The sequence below is a fragment of the Pelobates fuscus genome, chromosome 2 (genome assembly GCF_036172605.1).
Source record: "Pelobates fuscus isolate aPelFus1 chromosome 2, aPelFus1.pri, whole genome shotgun sequence".
Taxonomy (NCBI): Eukaryota; Metazoa; Chordata; class Amphibia; order Anura; family Pelobatidae; genus Pelobates; species Pelobates fuscus.
In genome coordinates, this window is record NC_086318.1 from 433,689,732 (window position 1) to 433,712,312 (window position 22,581).

General features: G+C 40.8%; 1 protein-coding gene across 1 annotated transcript in view; it reads left to right on the forward strand.

Annotated features, from left to right (window-relative positions):
• ALK (ALK receptor tyrosine kinase) overlaps positions 1-22,581 on the forward strand; it is a 713,383-nt gene that overhangs the window by 604,486 nt on the left and 86,316 nt on the right. Inside the window, exons 12-13 of the mRNA XM_063441954.1 lie at positions 9,257-9,416; positions 13,659-13,806. Of these exons, the coding sequence (XP_063298024.1) occupies positions 9,257-9,416; positions 13,659-13,806 (308 nt within the window). The remainder of the gene's footprint in view (positions 1-9,256; positions 9,417-13,658; positions 13,807-22,581) is intronic.

Below are 22,581 nucleotides of genomic sequence, written 5' to 3' on the forward strand. Positions count from 1 at the left end.
ACACCGCTGGCCGTACGGGACTTTTAAAATGGTCGCCACCACATGTTCGGTAAACGGACAAAGACCACCCTGCATTCGTCAATTAAGCTGCGGTTAACCGCAGCTTCAGGGTGGTCAATTGGCGGCACACTCCAGCTCCCGGGTGGTCGCTCCTTAGGTAGTTTGTTCGGTAGATAATATCTACCGAACACCCCGGCAGAAAGGCACGAATAAGCCTTTCTGCAGGGAAAAATAAGTAATTTAAAAGTCTGGTCCATAGTCCAAAGGCAACAGGCGGGCAACCAGGCTTCTCCAATGCAATGTGGTGAAATTGCTCTCGTCACATCATTATCATAGATATTATTAAAATACCACTTTATTGAAACAGTTGCATTATTGAAAGAGCCACAAAATGTACATATTTTAGTAAAAACCAGATCAGAAACACATAGAACAAACGTTCGTGGCTCAGCAATGAGTAACTGTAATAACTCATGGTAACAACATAAAAGCATCGTTTACTGCCCAACTTACTGCATCTACGTTCACCAAATCAGCCTTGCAGAGCTTCTCTTAGGAGCTCTCTCATGTTGTATGACTGAATTTAGAAAGGAGTGCCTGTGTAAATAACAAAATAAAGTCAAAAGGTAAAGATTTTCAGTGTGTTTTTCCCATTCTGGGGATGACTTATAAAGTCCATGCACTAGGGTTCGAAGATTATTGTCACATTTGTTGCATTACTTTTATCGAAGGAGCCCCGTATCGATATTCTGCAAAAAAATTTTGAGACAGCTGAATAGTTTTAAAGCAAATTAGTTTGGGGTTAGGTAGGTAGGATGCACAATTACCAGAACTCAACCACGCCATCTTGACTTCTGCACCAGATAAAAACCACGACCTTTAGCAAAATGACCAGCAGGTCAGGATGAGGAGGCCAGATGCATTTTGGGAGAAATAACATCATATAACGCTGGGTTAAGTCTGGCGAAAATGATCAGCAGAAACATTCTCTTGGTTTCCATGGTGATCAATAATAATTTTGCCCTTTTCACTAGCCGGCGCTGTCATTATAAATATGTGCAATCATGAGGATAATGAAATAAAAGTACTATAAAATTCTGCTAAAAATGTTAAATTAATTATTAACATGACTTGTACCGTGGTCGATTACAACACAAACGTTGGTAATAGCATGTTATCAAAGGCACATTTTATTCACCATAACCCCAACACCTTATAGCAGTAGTTATGGTACTAGGAGTATTTTTGTGCAGTTCCTGCATTTTCTTTGTCCGTTTGATAAAAACTAGACTTGTCTCAAGACACGAAGCCCAACACATCAGGCCCGCTGCTGTGATAATTGGGGATGGTTCAAATGTGGATGTCAGTGGTGTCAGGCTGAGTGGTGAGGGGCAGCTTTGCCTACCAATTCTACCCGGTCACCGTCATCTAAATTTAAATGGATAATAAGGAAGTGAAATAAATTCCTCATCAAACACGAGGTAGCTGAAGGGTGGGGCTCTGGGTACTGAGACAGAGAACGTCATATTTTGGTAAAATAAACACAAAGAAAGAGGTTCATTATTATCTTCTAATACACTGTTATAAGGCATGCTTATTTTGGTTCAATTAATTAAAATGTAACTCTAAGTACCTTAGAACACTTTGTAAAAATCATAAGATTAAAAAAGAAAATCAGAATGCTATTTATTTATTTTTTTGGAATTGATAACCAATTGCATGAAATGTCCATCATCATTTGCAGCAGCTAATGCGCTAACTGGAATCTTTGGCAAGTGCAGATAGCGACCTATATGGGGGCAGGGAGATAATAAGACCCCGTAGTAGGGTATTCCTTGATCACGTCTAGCTCACTTGCGAATTCCTGTGCCAATGGATGGTGCTTAGAATGTATCGAAAAACAACGGTAAAGTTTAACCTTCCTGATACATTTTGTTTTATGAATTTACAGTATTTTGACTAATGTACAGGTTTTTACAGAGAAATACTTTATTCTAACCTCTTTCATTAGTGAGAGAATAAATCTAAATGGAGACATTGGGAGTTTTCTATTTTTAATCTTGCATTTGCAATGAACATTTTCCATTAGTGAAAGTCCATGGGCCAAATAAGTAGAAAAAAAGTAAAAAGGCTTTAAATTATTTTATAATTAAAAGGACACTCCAGACCCATAGAGCACTTTAGCTTTCAGAATTGTTTTATATGAAAAGAGTGTGTTCTCTTTTTATTTATTTTTTTTCATTTTATAAAATGTGCAGATTTCACTAGAAATTGTCACTTTTATAAATTAACCTGGTTACACCCCCCTGGCTGTCAATCAGACAACCGGTCATGTTACTTCCTGATTTACAAGAATAGTTTACAATGAAGAGTTCAGGTTTTTTTAGATGACACAGCTGCAGGAGAGAAAACAAGGTGAGTTACCAAGGTGCAGGGAGGGAAATTTACAACAATATAACAGATATACAGTATCTCACAAAAGTGAGAACATTTTTGTAAATATTTTATTATATCTTTTCATGTGATAACACTGAAGAAATGACATGCTGCTACAATGTAAAGTAGTACGTGTACAGCCTGTATAACAGTGTAAATGTGCTGTCCCCTCAAAATAACAACACACAGCCATTAATGTCTAAATCGTTGGCAACAAAAGTGAGTACACCCCTAAGTGGAAATGTCCAAGTTGGGTCCAAAGTGTCAATATTTTGTGTGGCCACCATTATTTTCCAGCACTGCCTTAACCCTCATGGGCATGGAGTTCACCAGAGCTTCACAGGTTGCCACTGGAGTCCTCTTCCACTCCTCCATGACGACATCACGGAGCTGGTGGATGTTAGAGACCTTGCGCTCCCCCACCTTCTGTTTGATGATGCCCCACAGATGCTCAATAGGCTTTAGGTTTTCTTGGCCAGTCCATCACCTTTACCTTCAGCTTCTTTAGCAAGGCAGTGGTCGTCTTGAAGGTGTGTTTGGTGTCTTTATCATGTTGGCCCAGTCTCTGAAGGGAGAGGATCATGCTCTACTTCAGTATGTCACAGTACATGTTGGCATACATTGTTCCATCAATGAACTGTAGCTCCCCAGTGAGATACTGTACCTTCCTAAAGAAGTATGTTTTCAATAATTGCATATATATATATATAAATGACTGAAATTATTTTTTGTTTCTAAAAATGAAAGTACACAGCTATGCAAACATTAGACGAGCGACTATTCCACTGAAAGATACTTAAAGATACTTTAAAATAATTTCTTCACAAGCTCAGGCAGATTGAGGAGGAGCAGTTGGTACAGGGAATACAGCCCATGCGGCTTATTGAAAATTTGTGGCTGGATTTTTATGGCTCCAATAATTTATTTATCATGCATATTGTTTGTATTTATTGTGAATTAATGGACAGCGACGTCAAACAATCATTGGCAGCAAGGTTTGCAGTAAACAGCTGGAATATATTTCAGATTGCTCACCCACATGCTGGTAATTTCATGAAATGATAGATTAACACTAGCTGGTGCAATCTTACAAAACAATCGTTTAGCTTTATTAAAAAAGAAATCATGCAGAAATATCCCAGTTATTAAATAAGAAATCATACAAAACATACATATGGTAAGACTTTAGAGAAAACAAAGGAAACGTTTCCTTACATAAATTATGCTACAGCACCCCTTATTATAGAATATGCTGTATGGCTTACTGACCCAAATGTTTAGATTATAGATCTGCTTTCTTACTTAAAGGATCACTATAGGGTCAGGAACATGTATTCCTGACCCTATAGTGTTAAAACCAACATCTAGCCCCCCTGGGCCCCTCATTCCTCCATAAATATAGCAAAATCTAACTGTATTCAAGCCTGAAGCTGTAGTTCTGCCCTGTCTGCCTCAGAAAAACAAGCAGTCTGCTGACATCATCAGAAGTGGTAGCCTGATCCAATCACAGTGCTTCCCCATAGGATTGGCTGAGACTGACATAGAGGCAGATCAGGGGAAGAGCCAGCATGATTCAAACACAGCCCTAGCCAATCAGCATCTTCTAATAGAGATGAATTGAATCAATTAATCTCTATGAGGAAAGTTCAGTGTCTGCATGCAGAGGGAGGAGATACTGAATGTTTGGATGCATTTTAGGCAGCCGTGACCCAGGAAGGATCTCTCACAGCCATCTGAGGAGTGGCCAGGGAAGTTATCACTAGGCTGTAATGTAAACACTGCATTTTCTCTGAAAAGACAGTGTTTACAGCAAAACGCCTGAAGGTAATGATTCTACTCACCAGAACAAATTCAATAAGCTGTAGTTGTTCTGGTGACTATAGTACCACTTTCATAATATTATGTTTACACTTTTTAGTGATGCGATTATTTTTGCTCTATGACTATCTATATACTGATCCTGAGATTTTGGGGATTCCTTAGTATAGTCTAACAAATTCTATATTAGTATTTAGTTATTCCACTTGAAGTAAAGCCAGGTATCCAGTGCCCAAATATTGTTTTATTGTCCATCTTTCCTGCTGCAGATCATGCCGTCCTACTACATACAATGAAAATGTACAACGAAAACACCTCTTATATTGCGTTACTCTATGTAAATACACGTATCACATTCTCTGTCTCGCTGTCCATATTAAGGTGTTAAAGTATTTTATTATAGGCTGTGTATCACTGTAGTGCAGGGGTTCTCAACCCAGTCCTCAAGAACCCCTGAACTGTCCAGGATTTAGGGATTACCCTGCTGTGTCTAATGTATTTTTTTTTGGGGGGGGGGGGGGGAAACACTTTAGACACAACAGGGTAATCCCTAAATCCTGGACTGGTAGGGGGTCCTTGAGGACTGTGTTGAGAACCCCTTCTGTAGTGGCTTCTCCATGTAGTGTTTATAGGTAGAGCTGTCCCGAACGGTTCGCTGGCGAATAGTTCCTGGCGAACATACCTTGTTCGCGTTCGCCACTGATGGCGAACATATGCGATGTTCGGTCCGCCCCCTATTCGTCATCATTGAGTAAACTTTGACCCTGTACCTCACAGTCAGCAGACACATTCCAGCCAATCAGCAGCAGACCCTCCCTCCCAGACCCTCCCACCTCATGGACAGCATCCATTTTAGATTCATTCGGAAGCTGCATTCTTTTTTTTTTTTTTTTATACAGAAGTGTGTTATATTTGAGCATGCTAGGCTGAACGTGCATTTATCATGGCCAGCTGCACTGAGGGTATGAGTATATAGCAGTACATTGTTGTGAAAGATGGCTGTCATGTTTAGGGTGTAGCTTGCACGTTATCAACTGTGTATTTATATCAGCAGCTCCACCGCTAGTTATAAATCAAGTGTGAGTCGCCCCATGAGATGAGACTAGTGAATAACATAATACATGAACGGTTAAGGTAAAGGTATGTAAGGAACTACGAAAATGAACTCTATAGGAGGTGAAATAATGACATGTTTAAACGCTTGCTACTTTACGATTAGTTAATGTGCAGAGAGCAGTTCATGTGATCAAAGGCATGGTGTGGAGGATCGGCTATAGTGGGACATGCTTGGCAGGCTGCTGTTTACTGCTTGTGCTCATCCGATCCCTTCTGGGCGCCAGGTGCAGACCCTGAGAGTCCCTGATACCTGGAACAACAAAGGCAAGTCTCTGGCTGAGTGCCGGGTTCGCGGATTGAGGTGGTGGAAGCTTGTTTTGTCGGGTGGTCGGATCTGTCCCGGTGGTGCTTCACGTCCGGTGCGGGGTTGTGGTGGCTTAAGGTGGAGGTGAGTGCTTGATGTGGGGCAGGCTCTGCATTTCTGTGTGTGCCTCCGGTCCCGTCTTCGACGCCTTTTGCATTGGTGGATTTTAATGGGGACTGCTTCGCTTAGCTGTGGTGGAGCTTGTTGGGGCTTCCTGCTTGTTATTTGCTTCCAAAATTGATTAAAGAGTCTGTCCAGCTTAGACTCAATATCCTGCCATGCTTTGCTGGTACCAGGAGGACACGATGCTGCTGCCATATTGGGAGAGTCGCAGATGAGTATGTCAGCCTGGACGGCTGTGCTCTGTGCGTCCATTAGCTCCAGACAGCCTCTCAGGGGTGGACCGGGATAACCCCCACCGGTCCGAGGGGGGGGTAACGGAGCTCCTGCCGGGAAGTAGCTGCTCCTGGGCATCCCAGGATTGGGAGATCAGCCGCCTCTCCCGCCCGGTGAGCACCAGGCCACACTTGCCACGCGGAGGTAAGCAAGACTCTGTCGAGTTGCTGACCGCTATTAAGCATGTCGGGTCAGTCAGGTAGGAGCAACATCCCCTTCTGGGGTGAAATTCGCTTGTTGATAGCTGCTTAAAGTGAGATATTGAGGGAGCTCACACGAAGTGCGTCTTTCCTCCATGACAGCTAGGCCACGCCCCCCCGGAAGCTGCATTCTTAGTGAGAGGAGGGACAGTGTAGCTGCTGCTGATTTAATAGGGAAATCGATAGCTAGGCTAGTGTATTCAGTGTCCACTACAGTCCTGAAGGACTCATCTGATCTCTGCTGTAAGGACAGCACCCCAAAAAGCCCTTTTTAGGGCTAGAACATCAGTCTGCTTTTTTTTTTCCTGTGTAATCTAATTGCAGTTGCCTGCCTGCCAGCGTGTGTGTCAGGCTCACAGCGTATACTGTGCTCACTTTCCCAGTGCCACCACTCATATCTGGTGTCACAATAGCTTGCATTTAAAAAAAAACCAACTTTTTTGACTGTGATATAATAGCAGTCAGTTTCCTTCACACGTGTGAGTTTCAGGGCCTGCCAGGGCACAGTGTCACACCAGTGCAACTCATATCTGGTGTAACAGTAGTGTACATTTAAAAAAAAAAAAATACAGGGGGCTTGTTGTCACCTTTCGGGGACCCTTGGTGTTGTACGTGGCTGGGTAGAGGAAGATACCTTCAATGACATCAGTAAGGGCAAGGAACGGGACATGGATAGCTTGGTATCCAAAATGGACTGTTTGCGGTTGTTTGCGGTGCGTTAAACGGGGAGTTTGGTCTGTCACTGAAGCGGGCGTAACCCTTACACTACCTGATCGATACAACATCAAACCTGATGTTTTAAAGCACGTTATTCCAAACAATTTAGGAATGTTAGGTGATTTATGCCCTTTATGGATTAAAACCAGACTCTGCATCAACTATGTAATTTTCCATGGGAGTTTTGCCATGGATCCCCCTCCGGCATGCCACAGTCCAGGTGTTAGTCCCCTTGAAACAACTTTTCCATCACTATTGTGGCCAGAAAGAGTCCCTATGGGTTTTAAAATTTGCCTGCCTATTGAAGTCTATGGCGGTTCGCCCGGTTCGCCCGTTCGCGAACATTTGCGGAAGTTAGCGTTCGCTGTTCGCGAACGGAAAATTTTATGTTCGCGACATCTCTATTTATAGGTCGTCTTGTGAATGAATTACTTGGTTTAAGAAATGGGAATATAGGATTCTATTCGCTCAGTCACTTATATGCCAATATTTGAGCTGTTTGTTTTCTTAATTCCCATTTTAGAACATATTAGTCATTCACAAACAATGAGCACCAAGTGGGTGTTAACATTAATTGATACATTGTACTGGAGAAATATATATATTTATATATTCTTAAACAATATCTTACCCGAAGCTAACATCCCGGCCAGTTAATTGAGACACCTGCACTCATAGCAATCTGGGACAGAGCCACAAGCTATGTTCATACCTACCAAATGTCCCTATTAACAATGGACAGTCCCAATTTTGGGCCCAAATCCCTCTGTTACTTTTTTCTATCCTAATGTCCCTCTTTTCTAAGAGCACTGTATTGTTGGTGTGTCTGAGTGTATAACAGAGCTCCACAGCAATAATACTCCCAGTAATGTGTCTGAGTGTATAACAGAGCTCCGCAGCAATAATACTCCCAGTAATGTGTCTGAGTGTATAACAGAGCTCCACAGCAATAATACTCTGAGCAATAATGTGTCTGAGTGTATAACAGAGCTCCACAGCAATAATACTCTGAGCAATAATGTGTCTGAGTGTATAACAGAGCTCCACAGCAATAATAATCCCAGTAATGTGTCTGAGTGTATAACAGAGCTCCACAGCAATAATACACCCAGTAATGTGTCTGAGTGTATAACAGAGCTCCACAGCAATAATACTCCCAGTAATGTGTCTGATTGTATAACAGAGCTCCACAGCAATAATACTCCCAGTAATGTGTCTGAGTGTATAACAGAGCTCCACAGCAATAATACTCCCAGTAATGTGTCTGAGTGTATAACAGAGCTCCAAAGCAATAATACTCCCAGTAATGTGTCTGACTGTATAACAGAGCTCCACAGCAATAATACTCCCAGTAATGTGTCTGAGTGTATAACAGAGCTCCGCAGCAATAATACTCCCAGTAATGTGTCTGCGTGTATAACAGAGCTCCACAGCAATAATATTCTGAGCAATAATGTGTCTGAGTGTATAACAGAGCTCCACAGCAATAATACTCTGAGCAATAATGTGTCTGAGTGTATAACAGAGCTCCACAGCAATAATAATCCCAGTAATGTGTCTGAGTGTATAACAGAGCTCCACAACAATAATACACCCAGTAATGTGTCTGAGTGTATAACAGAGCTCCACAGCAATAATACTCCCAGTAATGTGTCTGAGTGTATAACAGAGCTCCAAAGCAATAATACTCCCAGTAATGTGTCTGACTGTATAACAGAGCTCCACAGCAATAATACTCCCAGTAATGTGTCTGACTGTATAACAGAGCTCCACAGCAATAATACTCCCAGTAATGTGTCTGAGTGTATAACAGAGCTCCACAGCAATAATACTCCCAGTAATGTGTCTGAGTGTATAACAGAGCTCCACGGTAATAATACTCCCAGTAATGTGTCTGAGTGTATAACAGAGCTCCACGGTAATAATACTCCCAGTAATGTGTCTTTAAACTACAATAAATGTGTTTAGAAATCAGTCTGTGTAATACATTGTTCTTCTAAATTACATTTTAGTTGCATACATTGTTATTAGTATGTTACCTAAAAGGTCTCAGAACAGCCCCGCCCCTGGTCAGACTCCACTTACACTTAGAACAGCCCAGCCCTTACTTTGAATTGTATAATGACACATGGCGAAAATATTCCGTCATGATTCCCTTTTATTCCCGAAGTTGTGTCCTTAAGGGGTTAAAGCAGAGACATAACAGAGTGTCTTTAAATGAATTGAAATGAATTGAGACAATGCTGATCACTTGTGCTGTGCCTTGTAGGTCATTGGCTATTCAGCACATGTGGGGCCAGTGGACCATATGGGCCGAACCAGAAAATGTGTGATGACGAGTACGGTAAATTTAACATCAGCGTCGTTGTTGGAACAGGAACGTTCAGAGGAGTGCAGATGTGGAGAGTACCGGAAACAAACACATACAGGTAATTTATCTATTAATTTACAGTAGGATATTGTAATATTGTGCTGATATATTCTGTTCAAGCAGTTAACACAGATTTTTGTTTCTATATTTTTTTAGTTTAATATGGTATGACATTTTATCCTGCCTGGAACCAAGAATCGGAGAGTAATAATATTTTAGAGAAACTCCCTCGCTAAATCTAAGGCCTTATTTAACATCCCATAATAGAGGGAGGCTGCCCAGCTCCGTAAAACACATGCGTCTCAGGCTAGTTATCTGAGCCTTAATTAGACTTATCTTTTAAGGTTCTCCCCAGCCGGGTCTTGTTATACAGACAGCGTGGGTCTTACTGATTTCTACGGATGGTGTAGAGGGCACTTCATGGAGTATAATTACTGCCGCACTACAGCTCATATTACTCTTATTAGCAATCCTCTTAAACTGTGTAATTACACTATCACAATTAAACTCTTGTGTGCATTTATATCCTTCACTACTTAAATGTTACTGCTTCAATGACAGCTTCACACCTACGCACCCATAAAATATAGTTACATTTATTCCTTACATTTAAACTTTCTATTCTGTATATACTGTCACATGATCAGAATGTAAGGCATGATTTTAGGTTGGGATAAGACATAGAAATGTATTCTCCGAACACAAAATGAAAGGAGATATATGTGGATATGATGGAAACATTTAAATACATAAAGGGAATCAACACAGTAAAGGAGGAGACTACCCGTATATACTCGAGTATAAGCCGACCCGAATATAAGCCGAGGCCCCTAATTTTACCCCCCAAAAATGGGAAAACTTATTTACTCGAGTATAAGACTAGGGTGAGAAATGCAGCAGCTACTGGTAAATTTCTAAATAAAATTAGATCCTAAAAAAAATATATTAATTGAATATTTACAGTGTGTGTATAATGAATGCAGTGTGTGTGTGTATGAATGCAGTGTGTGTGTATGAATGCAGTGTGTGTGTATGAATGCAGTGTGTGTGTATGAATGCAGCGTGTGTATGAGTGCAGCGTGTGTATGAATGCAGTGTGAGTGTATGAATGCAGTGTGAGTGTATGAATGCAGTGTGAGTGTATGAGTGCAGCGTGTGTATATGAGTGCAGCGTGTGTATATGAGTGCAGCGTGTGTATATGAGTGCAGCGTGAGTGTATGAATGCAGTGTGAGTGTATGAGTGCAGTGTGAGTGCAGTGTGAGTGTATGAGTGCAGTGTGAGTGTATGAGTGCAGTGTGTGTATGAGTGCAGTGTGTGTATGAGTGCAGTGTGTGTGTATGAATGCAGTGTGTGTTGCAGAGCCTTGGTGGGGGGTGGGCAATTTTTTTTTATTATTTTAATTTTTTTAAAATTATTATTTATTATTTTTATTTATTTAATTTAATTATTATTATTTTTGTATTATTATTTATTTATTATTATTTTTTTATTATTACTAATTTTTTTTTTCGTCCCCCCTCCCTGCTTGCTAGCTGGCCAGGGAGGGGGGCTCTCACTCCCTGGTGGTCCAGCATTGGTAGTTCAGTGGGGGGAGAGGGGTGCTGGCAGAGCTGTACTTACCTTTCCTGCAGCTCCTGTCAGCTCTCTCCTCCTCCGCGCGGTCTGTGCAGCTCCCTCTGTCAGCTCCCAGTGTAAGTCTCGCGAGAGCCGCGGCTCTCGTGAGACTTACACTGGGAGCTGACCGAGGTGCTGAACGGACGGCGCGGAGGAGGAGAGAGCTGACAGGAGCTGCAGGAAAGGTAAGTTACAGCTCTGCCAGCCCCCCTCTCCCCCAGTCTGTATTATGGCAATGCAAATTGCCATAATACAGACTCTGACTCGAGTATAAGCCGAGTTGGGGTTTTTTAGCACAAAAAATGTGCTGAAAAACTCGGCTTATACTCGAGTATATACGGTATATTTAAAAGAAGAAAAACTACCACAACAAGAGGACATAGTCTTAAATTAGAAGGGCAAAGGTTTAAAAATAATATCAGGAAGTATTACTTTACCGAAAGGGTAGTGGATGCATGGAATAGCCTTCCAGTTGAAGTGGTAGAGGTAACACAGTAACAGAGTTTAAGCATGCGTGGGATAGGCATAAGGCTATCCTAACTATAAGATAAGGCCAGGGACTAATGTAAGTATTTAGACCATTGGGCAGACTAGATGGGCCGAATGGTTCTTATCTGCCGTCACATTCTATGTTTCTAAATTGAAAAGAGTCCAAATTCTGTATTTGAGTTACAGTCATAAAGATGTGCCTATATCTGGGAATTTGGTTTTCAGTTCACTGCAATGTAACATTTAGATTATAAACCTCATTATGACATTTGGAGACAGAATTCCCTTTCTTCTTCATGTTCGCTATCTGTCCATAACTGCAGTTTCCCCAAACAATCTATTTACAAGACACAATGTGATTTATGAATATGTGGATCCATTATTATTAGAGCGTGTGGTTTTAGCATGCTTTTTATGTGTTTTTCCAAAATGTGGCCTGTTTGAATTTTGTTACTAATGTCAAATGGCCTTTGTGTACCTTGCAGACCTTTCTGAACACTAACTGATGTGTAATCAGTATGAACGATTCTTAAAAGATTATTATCTAACCTTTGAGTTTTTAGGAATGAATCTGGATCGCAGAATTGAGACCAAAATAAGTGACTTGGTGAATTACTGCTTGGCTATTTTACTCTCAATTTTATTAGAAAAGCAGTTTTAGTGCAGAACAGAAACTGTCCTCATTTCCCAACATCCTCTATAGATTCTGGAGACACAGACAGGCAGACAGGCAGAATTGAATGTAGTTATGCCTATGAGGGTGTACATTATCATGTCTATCTGTGTGCAGCATGCTGCAGTAGATATCTCAGTCTGAGCAGAAAACTAATTTTTTATTATTAGTAACATTGCATTACCTTGTCATTTCTTTTCATTCGCCTCCAACCTGTTTATACGGAACTAAACGTGGATTTTGAAAACATAAAGGTTGTAATGTTTGACTTATATGGCTGCTGTCCTCTGGTTATGGATAAACTGATGCTGATTCATTCAAATCACAACTAAGCTGTCAATCAGAGAAACAGAGGGACATGTAGTGATACACTTACTGTCACAAGGCTATCCTAACTAAGAGGAAAAGAGTTATAGTCACCTTTCTGTCGCTCTTGCCTTTCCACTACCAACCACTATGAGACCAAGAGCTCTGAAATCCGACCACCCTGTAACCTAATTATATTGGCTACGTCCTCCGCAGCAGCCTCCCAACTCAGGTCAACCGAATGAAATAGTCATCGGCTCAGAACTCAGCCGCAGCCGGTCAAAATTTTAACAGGGTGGTGATACTACATTGTGCAGAGAATCAGGGCGCTATTTGAACTGAAGATCGCTCTCTGGTTTAGCTATCCACGGATACCTGATAAGTGGGGTTTAGTGGTGAAGAAATATATGTTTTGGGGTATTTAGTTAAGGCACCTTGATGTCTGAAGGTTAATTAGTGGTTTTCAGTCTAATTATCTCCCAGACACAGAGGCACTTGGGTGGAATCTGTAGTGTTTTAACTAATGAACCTCTGCCGGGGGTCGATGAATAAATGTGTGTACTGTGACCAATAAAGTTAGTCCTATTTTCATTACGTTTCTGCTGATGTTTGGTTAGTAATCCTAGTTTGGGGAATAAAGAGGATTTCTACATTTAATTTCCATTTTAACAGAAATATATATTTGATACACCAGGAAACAAGTAAACTTAATATAAGAAATCCTGGCAAGTGACAGTTCCACTTTAAATTAAAGGCAGAGCACGTGGGCATTATTTGCACAACGACAAGGTAGAAGTCATTTCTCAGTTCCCACAAGGTTCCTTTTTTAACGCATAAATGAATTTGTCAAGAATGGAAGTTTAACACTTCTGGAAAACCTGTTTAATACCGAGTAAGAAAGTAACTTTTCAGCAGCGGCTGCAGATGAACTGAGAAATTCATGCCTTTTCTGTCATAATTATCAACACAAGTATCTCCTTTCTACAAAATGAGTAATCCGCTCTCGGAGCTGCATGCAGGGAGCGACTTCCAAAATAAACGAAACTCTCAGAGCACTGATTAAGTACGCATGATAACCCGATAAAAAGAAAACCAGATGCGCGCCGCAATCAGTTGGGGGCAAGGGTTTGGTTTTTTCATTAATGCTTCAGTTTCAGGAAACTGCCTTTTATTGAATAGTCTAGATTTTGATTAATTCTTTGTTTTACCGTTTTAGGGTTGCAGGTTATGGCGCAGGTGGCGGGAAAGGTGGAAAAACGCCAACGCGAGCCCACGGAACCTCCCTGGTGGGGATATTCAAACTTCAAAAAGACGAAGTTCTGTATATGTTGGTTGGACAACAAGGGGAAGACGCCTGTCCTCGTGTAAGCATTTATAATGATTTTATTTTGGGTCTGTTAAATGAGGACTGTCACTTCTCTGCAAGCAACAGATTCTCAACCCTTATCTCAGGAAGAGTAAAATTCACCTCTGTGTATGGGGTGACACTGTCATCCCATAATGCTCTGGGTGGTCTCACTCTAGCACAGGGTAAGCAAGTGTGGATTACATCTCCCCTGATCCTTTGCCAACATTATAGCTATCCGAGCATTATGGGAGAAGTATTTACAATATCTGGGGTGATGTTGTCTATCTTTGGTCTAGCATCTGCAGAGGAATATCGTGCATGCACGTGTGTGCTTAGAGACAAAAAGAGTACGGGTGGAGCAGCGCTAAACAAATGATGAGAAATAGAGAGTCAGCACACCTGAATATAGGGGATTCCCTTTAAAGACCCTTAAATACAAATACAACCCAGAAAACAAAGATCAGGATGCGCCAAGTGAGAAATAGGTAGAAAAACCAGATGATGATAAGAAAAATGTAAACGTAAAAAGCAGAAAAAATACACAATACAACCTTAGAGTGTCTTCATAAAAATCATAAAAGCAAAACAAGGAGTAACAGGTTTATAAAAAACTGACCCAAAATAGTGTTCTGCCTATTCACAAGTTATCACAAGTTATCTCGAGGGCTGCACTGTTCCTGTGGAACTCACTTCCCTCCTCCGTTAGATGCTCACCCAGTCTCCACTCCTTCAAAAATCATTAAAAACCCACTTCTTCTCTTGCAACTACCATTATTCTAATACCATCCTTACCTTTTGTGTCACTTTACTCAATCCCTCTGTTCCTGTGTGTCCAACTTGTTTGGTTACAACTACATGTCTATTCGTCCACCCTTTGTAAAGCGCTGCGGAATTTGATGGCGCTATATAAATAATAACATAATAATAATCATGCAATATGTCTGGTATTGGTTTCGCTTCTTGGTAACATATAGGAGAAAACAGAGGTACAGGAAATAACCAATATTATGCCAGCTTAAGTGAGGTACACACAACACATGAGTCCACAATGTGCCACTCACATGCAATGGAGCATAAACAAGCTCCGCACTATTCAGCATATAGTGGTTTTAAGCACACTTGTGGAATTTCGCTCTGATACTTTTCTACAGCAGAGTAGTAGTGATGTGCACCACATAAAACAAAAGGATAAACAATAGTGTTCTCCGTTTTTTGTAAGTATAAAAATAATAATTGAAAACTTACTGTTACGGATCACCTGGTACCCCGACTGGGTACCTCCGTTGATGGATGCTCCTAGCGCTTCTTGAGGATTCCAAGCACTCTAGCCAACACCACAACCACCGCAGGCCGAACCTCTCTTCCTTCAGAGCGAAGCAGGAACGAGCTCTTAAAAGAGCTTAGGAGTGATTATAGCAAGGGAATATGCAGAACATAGCAATCCCTTGTACCAGATTCCCCCAATAAGAGACAGGACTCCAAATTGAGAGTGAAGTAGAACTGACTAAAACTTTATTTTACTTGGGAATAGCCCATATGGTCATTACACTAACATTGCTGTAAAAACTCAATAAAATTACAAACAGTCAAATCATAGCAGGCAACATACAGTGACTTATTATAGCATAATTACATATTCATAAATGGGTGGAGAAGACCATAATTAACACAATATGTCTCTCCTGCATGCAGAATTAGCATATGCAAATCTACCCGAATATGCAAATTACCAGTCTTGCTATTCAGGTAGTGCATATTACTGTTGCTACCAACTGAGGGCACTACACAAGCTCCATAGCCAAATCCACCTAGTTGGTAGCAATCCTCAGCAGTACAGGAGAGCAGGCAATACATCCCAGGGGCCATAGTCACATGGCAGGAGGCTGGCAATCAGTCTTCTCCAATGCCCAGTGGCGAGGCTGGTTCCGCCACACTTCCTTACAATTTAATGACATCCTGCCCAGTGCCCTTGCTCTGCTTATAGATGAACACATAACTAAAACAGTTACAAGGACTCTACCGTGTATGAGATAACAGACTCTCTTTAATATGTTAATTATTCTGCTACCAAAGGTACTCGCTCTGTAAGTGCTCCCATCCATGGCTACAAGTTATCCAGAAAATTCTCCCAAAAATAACAATAGCACACTCAAAAGAACGTCATGGAATAAAAAGAAGAGATATCTGGAGAATGAGTATCCTTGTAGTGGAGATTTATTACATTATAGCAAGCAACGTATGCCCACCATAATAAGCAGCAGTCTCTGTTCTGGGCATCAAAACAAAAAATGAAACTGTGAGCTTCACGTATTTTATGTCACTAATGGATGCCTTTTCAACATTATTCTGCTACAGAAGGTACTCGCCCTATAAGCGCTCCCATCCACGGCTACAAGGTATCCAGGCAGATATTCTGTCCACTCATGTACCGGTCTACATATTTACCAGTGCTAGGCCCAGATATGAATAATATATTATTTTACAATTAAAGCACAATATAGATACTATTATTTCAAAGTTTGGGATAAATAATCTGAACTGGAGAAATTCTCAATCTTTGTTTTTTATTGTTCAGGTTTGGCTGTTATGGCCAATATTTAGAACTCATTTAGAATTAACGTCGATAGCCCAATAATTGACAGTTTATTGAATAACCCTGATAGATGCAGTTAATAGTTCATTAAATCGTAGTTAAATAACATTAAAGCGTCCTAGTTTCTCTTACATAACTTTATCTACATACCCACAAGGACTCTGCGGGTAAAAGTTACAACGTAATAACCACAGACAGTTATTTAACATTTTTGTTTATCTCTGTGCTTTGCTGTTCCTATTAACAGCATGAGGTCTCCCAAACTGTTTATATTTTTAATTAAATATAAATTGCACAAAAGTGATATTTTGCTTGCATTGGGAATGCATGGGTAGAATTCAATGTACCAGCGCTTTCATTTAATCTCTTTGTTATCAGAAAAGCCTTTGTTCAATCCTTTTTTTATCATTGTGTTTAGACAACAATTTTAAGGTCTCTGCAGTCTCTTCATTTTTAATACTTTGATACAAATAATACAATATTTATAGAAGGCTACATGAGTTATATTTGTTCTTATATAACATAGAAATATATATATATATATTATTACTGTTCCTGCTTTTTCCCCTGTATTGGTCACTCCTCGTCTGATCTGTGAATAAAATCAATATCTAGTCACTGTCCTTTAGCCATCAATCACCTTTTTGCCCATCAGTCTTTTTTTTATTTGTGCAATCAGCAGAATTTAAATATAAGCCTCCCAAACATTGTATTTACTCTGTAATTCAGGTTTATTTCAGTTCGGAGTCTCCAAGTCTATTGTAAGCTTTTGAGGTCACTTGAGAAGGTACCATGCTGTATTTCTACTCATATGCATTATACACATACACTATGCACATACACTATACACATACACTATCCTATCATTTTCACATACACTATGCACATACACTATCCTTCTCACACTTACTATTCATATACACTAGTCTTCTTACATGCACTATATACATACACTATCCTTCTCTCATACATTATACACATACACTGTGCACATACACTATGCATGTACCGTACACTATCCTTTTCATACTATACACATACACTATCCTCACACTCACTATACATATGCATTATCCTTTTCACATACATTATCCTTCTCACATACACTATACACATACATTATACACTATCCTTCTCACACTCACTATGCACATACACTATCCTACTTACATACACTATACACTATCCTTCTCACACTCACTATACACATACACTATCCTTCTCACACTTACTATACATATACACTATCCTTCTTACATACACTATGCACACACACTATCCTTCTTACATACACTATCCTTCTCACATACACTATGCACATACACTATCCTTCTCACACTCACTATGCACATACCCTATCCTTCTCACATACGCTATACACATGCACTATCCTTCTCACACTCACTATACACATATACTATCTTTCTTACATACACTATCCTTCTCACATACACTATACACATACACTATCCTTCTCACACTCACTATACACATACACTATTCTTCTCACATACCATATACACATACACTATCCTTCTTACATACACTATCCTTCTCACATACACTATGCACATACACTATCCTTCTTACATACACTATGCACGCACACTATCCTTCTTACATACACTATCCTTCTCACATACACTATGCACATACACTATCCTTCTCACACTCACTATGCACATACACTATCCTTCTCACACTCAGTATACACATACACTATCCTTCTCAATACACTATGCACATACACTATGCTTCTCACATACATTATGTACATATACTATCTTTCTCAAATTCTTCAACAAAAACAGAGAATATGAGAACTGGCAAAAACTCGGAGAGCTCAATAGAATGTCCTTCGGTTAGCCCCTGCTCAGGTCTCACAAATGTTTCTTCTCACTTGTGCTATTACAGAGAGAATCTATACAGTTTATCAGACTGATCCCACTCATTGGGCAGTCCAGAAAGAAATGCCAGCAAGTTCCCTCTGCCCCAGAGATAGAGCAACCACAGATGGTTGCTTCAACCTTTTTGGGGGCTCATTAGCAAGGTGTTGCCAATATACCCCTCTATTCACAGTGAGCATGGAGTCCATGTCTGGATTACCCTTTCAACTTGAGGGGAGCCTGAGTAAATACATTGAATATAAAACAGAGAATATGAATATACCTGCACTTCGCTTAGTCCCGGCTCAGGTCTCAAAAATGGTTTTACTAATTTGTCCACTTTTCAGATAAATCTCCCGCAGTTAATGTAGCATTATATTCAGCACAGTTTTTTCATTCAGTGACATTATAAGTGATGCAATTTACTTATTATTTTTACAATTGGTGGCATTATAGCTGATGCTGATTCGCTGCTGTCTGCAATTGATGCCATTTTCGGTTAATTTAGCATAACAGTGGATGCGGATAGTGGCAGATATCTAACAACGGCCTGGATTTTAGTATTTTTGGATAAACTTTTTAAATGTGTTAATATTTTTGGGTAAACTTTTAAAATAAGTAAATATTTGGAAAAATATTTTAAAATGTTAACATGTTTTAAAATAGTGATGTGTTTTTTATATATCCAAAAATATTAAATCGAGCCCGAAAGTGGGTTTTTTTAGCTGACCCTGATGGGTGTTATTCCATCAGAAACAGGCTGTAGGAGATGAAGAGTTATGGGGAGAGCTGATGGACTTTTTGAAAGAGGTGTGTTTTAGGGATTGTTTGAAGGACTGCAGAGACAGGCAGAGTCTGATATCCCACAGGACAAACTAAAAGACAGATAAGGTAGTGCATCGTAATCTGAAGAAAACCCTCTCCAAACCATCTTTAAGATAGCATTTCATATTCCATTTCATTTTCTGCAAAACTCTTTTAATCAGGGAGATTCAGTGTCTACTATTACACAGGGCAAATTAATTTACAAAACGCGGCCGTGGAACGGATGTATTGACTGTTAATGTAATGTGAGCCTACACCATTGCATTGGAATATGTTTAGTTTAATAAGATTGTAAGGAAAGGTCCTACTCCATACCTTTCAATGCCGAGGTGCTCTCATAAAGCCATGTACAGCTTCTGTGTTCCTTAGAACCTGCACATTTCATTATTTCATTAGAAATAGAAAGAAAAAAAAACCTGCATTCAAGCTTCAAAACTCAATTACAGTCAAGAGTTTTGTAAGAAAGATTTTCCTCCAGCCTGTTAATCTTCCTTCTGCAGTGCATACATTTACCGAAAGATTAACCAGAGAATGCCAATTATATAACCACCCATCCAGGAGAATGTCCTCTGCTATGTATCCTGTCGGAATCCAAGGCTTCATGTCAGATGCTCAACGTACACGTATAATGGCCAAAATAACTATTTGGAAGATCCTTCAGCATAACTGAAAATCAAAAATATGATTTCAATTCATCGAAATGCACTGTTTAGTGTATAAACCCCAGTTTGTCTTTACAGGGGTGGGGGAAGGGTTACATTTTTGCTGGAACTCCATAAAAAAGAAAGTTGCCATTGTTTTGTGAAGACAGGGTTCATTTGGCTTCACAGGACATGTTGGAGAGAAAGACTCTTCGATGTGCAAAACATGACACGCCGAATACATGTCTGTCTTTACCCATCCCATATATCATTATTCAGCCACAAATAGCCAGGTTAAAGAATTTTTGTTACAAAGAGTAAAATTGATCTCATCTGCTTCTAAATAGCTCCTGTTTGCCAAATTGGGTTTTATTTTTTCCTGTGTGCTGTAGGCTTTATAATATTGAGAGAAAAAAGTAGGGACTATTTTTCCTTGTGAATAACAGTCAAACTTGACAATGAGTGCAGCTTAAAGGACTTTGGGATCGACAATGTTTGAAAACTATCTAGTGTCTATGGTCTCTTCCCTGTTTCTTTGCAGGAGTGAATAAGGGAAGACCATAGAGACTAATTGTTGGTTTTCAAGCACTGTCTGACCAAACGTGGTTGTATATAGCTGAAGGATTCTGTCATATACTAAAGATATGGATGAGTTTTTATCATTTATTTTTACATATATTTAATTTAAACACAAATCTACTTCCTTTTAATACTTGATGAAAGGATTGTTGATGAGTTGATGGACTTGATGAGCTGTCTTTATAATTGATTGGACCCTGGGCAAGCAGCATTTGCTTTGGCCCCCAGATCCTGCCCCCCACGTCCACTCCCTGGCATGCTATCATGCTCTCCACCTCAACGCAGTGGCGAAGCTAAAGTAGAAAGAGCCCTGGTGCAAGAATTTGTTTTGGCCCCCCAAGGGTGGCCAAAAAGTAGATCCAAATCTGTCTTGCAACTCCAACAATGCCGTGACAGCTGGGGCTCTATCATTGTCCCATGCTTGCAGGGTTGTATTTAGCACTGAGCAGTGTTTGTGTGTTTGAATGTAAGCATGTTTTTGTATGGAGTATGTTTGTTATATAGTGTTGAAGTACACTTTTGTAGCCAACTCCATTTTCCTACCTTTTGCAGGAAAATGACTTCTATGGGGTCCACTGTGCTGGCTGAGGCAGTTTTGTGTTAGGCTCTGACTCTCCCGGCACAGCCCCTCTCCTCACTGCATCCTCGCCCCTCCCATACGGCTCTGTTTTCTCTGGGAGGACGTGACAGACTTTCACTTCCAGCATGCTGTTGATAAGCAGCAGGGGCCAGTTGTGCTGTTAAAGGGCCCCTGCTGACAAATACCCACCAGGTGACTCTAAGTGCATGGGCCACCTGATGGGCCCTCATAGAGAATGGTCCCCAGCTGCACCAGTGGGCCCATGGGGGAAAAAAATATCTGAGTAACGGGGTCCTGGCCGGCTGCCCCAGGTTAAAGACGGCACTGTCTTTAACACTGTGTAGTAGAAGTTATTAAAATTATTAATGACCGGCAGCACAGTGCCCTGTGTCAGAAATGTCCCCCTTTCATCGTCACCCCTGAGCTTTCCTGGCTTTATACATATTAGTTATATATTTCAGTAAATTACCTTACTTAATCATCACTCAGGCAGTCACTGGGGGTATTGTGGAATTAATCGCCCCTCAGGCAGTCACTGGGGGGTGTGACGAGACCAATCTCGCCACATTGCATTGGAGGAGCCTGGTTGCCCGCCTGCTGCCTTTGGATTATGGACCGGCAGTTACATGGTTAATTTTACTCTGCAGAAGGATTTATTTCTCTCTTTCTGCACAGCCATTCGGTAGATTCTATCTACCGAACAAACAGCCGTTTTTCAGCCTCCCCAGAGCCGTGGGAAGCCGGCCGTCGCCGTTAATTGGCCACCCAGGAGCTGGAGTGTGCCCTCCATTTACCTCCCTGAAGCTGCGGTTAACCGCAGCTTAATTGATTGTTACTGGGTGGCCGCGGTTACACTTAGCGGCCGCTAGGTGGCGGTGTTCTGGAGCTCCCCGGCAGCCAGCACTTTTCTGCCCGGCTTTCATGCACCAAACCCGGACACTTTTACGTGCAGGCACCGCTGAACCTCCAGCCCCTGGTTCTAATTCGTACTGATTTGGTGAATGCATGTAAATTCGGTATTTTGTGTTGGAGGAATGTTTTAACCCAGATAGCCATGCCATGGAGCATATTAGTGTAATTAAAGACTTTGGCTCCATGGCAATTAAACTGTATTCGTGTGGTCTGAGTGCCATTCACCTAATAATGTGCACTCAGACCTGAGCTAACTGGGGATATGTTACATGTATATATTTACTGTACCATTTGTCCCATTATATATTCAAAAGTGATAGTCTGTCTTTGTGTCCCCACGTGTGTAATGGAGTTTTTCCTTTGTCCTGGGAGATAATTGAATTACTTCTCCAGGGCAGAGGGGAGGAAGCCAGGATGCATTGTGGGGATGTTTTACTTCTGTATGTCTGTAATTGGTACTTGTCTGTCCGTTGTTACAGTCTCCTATTTGGTCCCCTAGGGGAGTTTCCACCAGGTGGGAGACCTGCATAAATACAGGGGCAGGTAGCCCTCAGTAAACAGACCACTGCTTGACCCTCAACACAGAGCCTTGTCTCGTTCTTGGGGGGATTCACTGTATGCTGATAGGGACTGACTGCCAGGAGTGTAAGCCGCTTGGGAGCTTTTCCTGTTCGTCTGCTAGCAGCTATTCGTGAGGTTCCAGTTCGGGAGTTTGGAGTGCTACCTTATTCCCTTGTATGCAGTTCGGGAGTTTGGTGCATTCACTTATATCCAA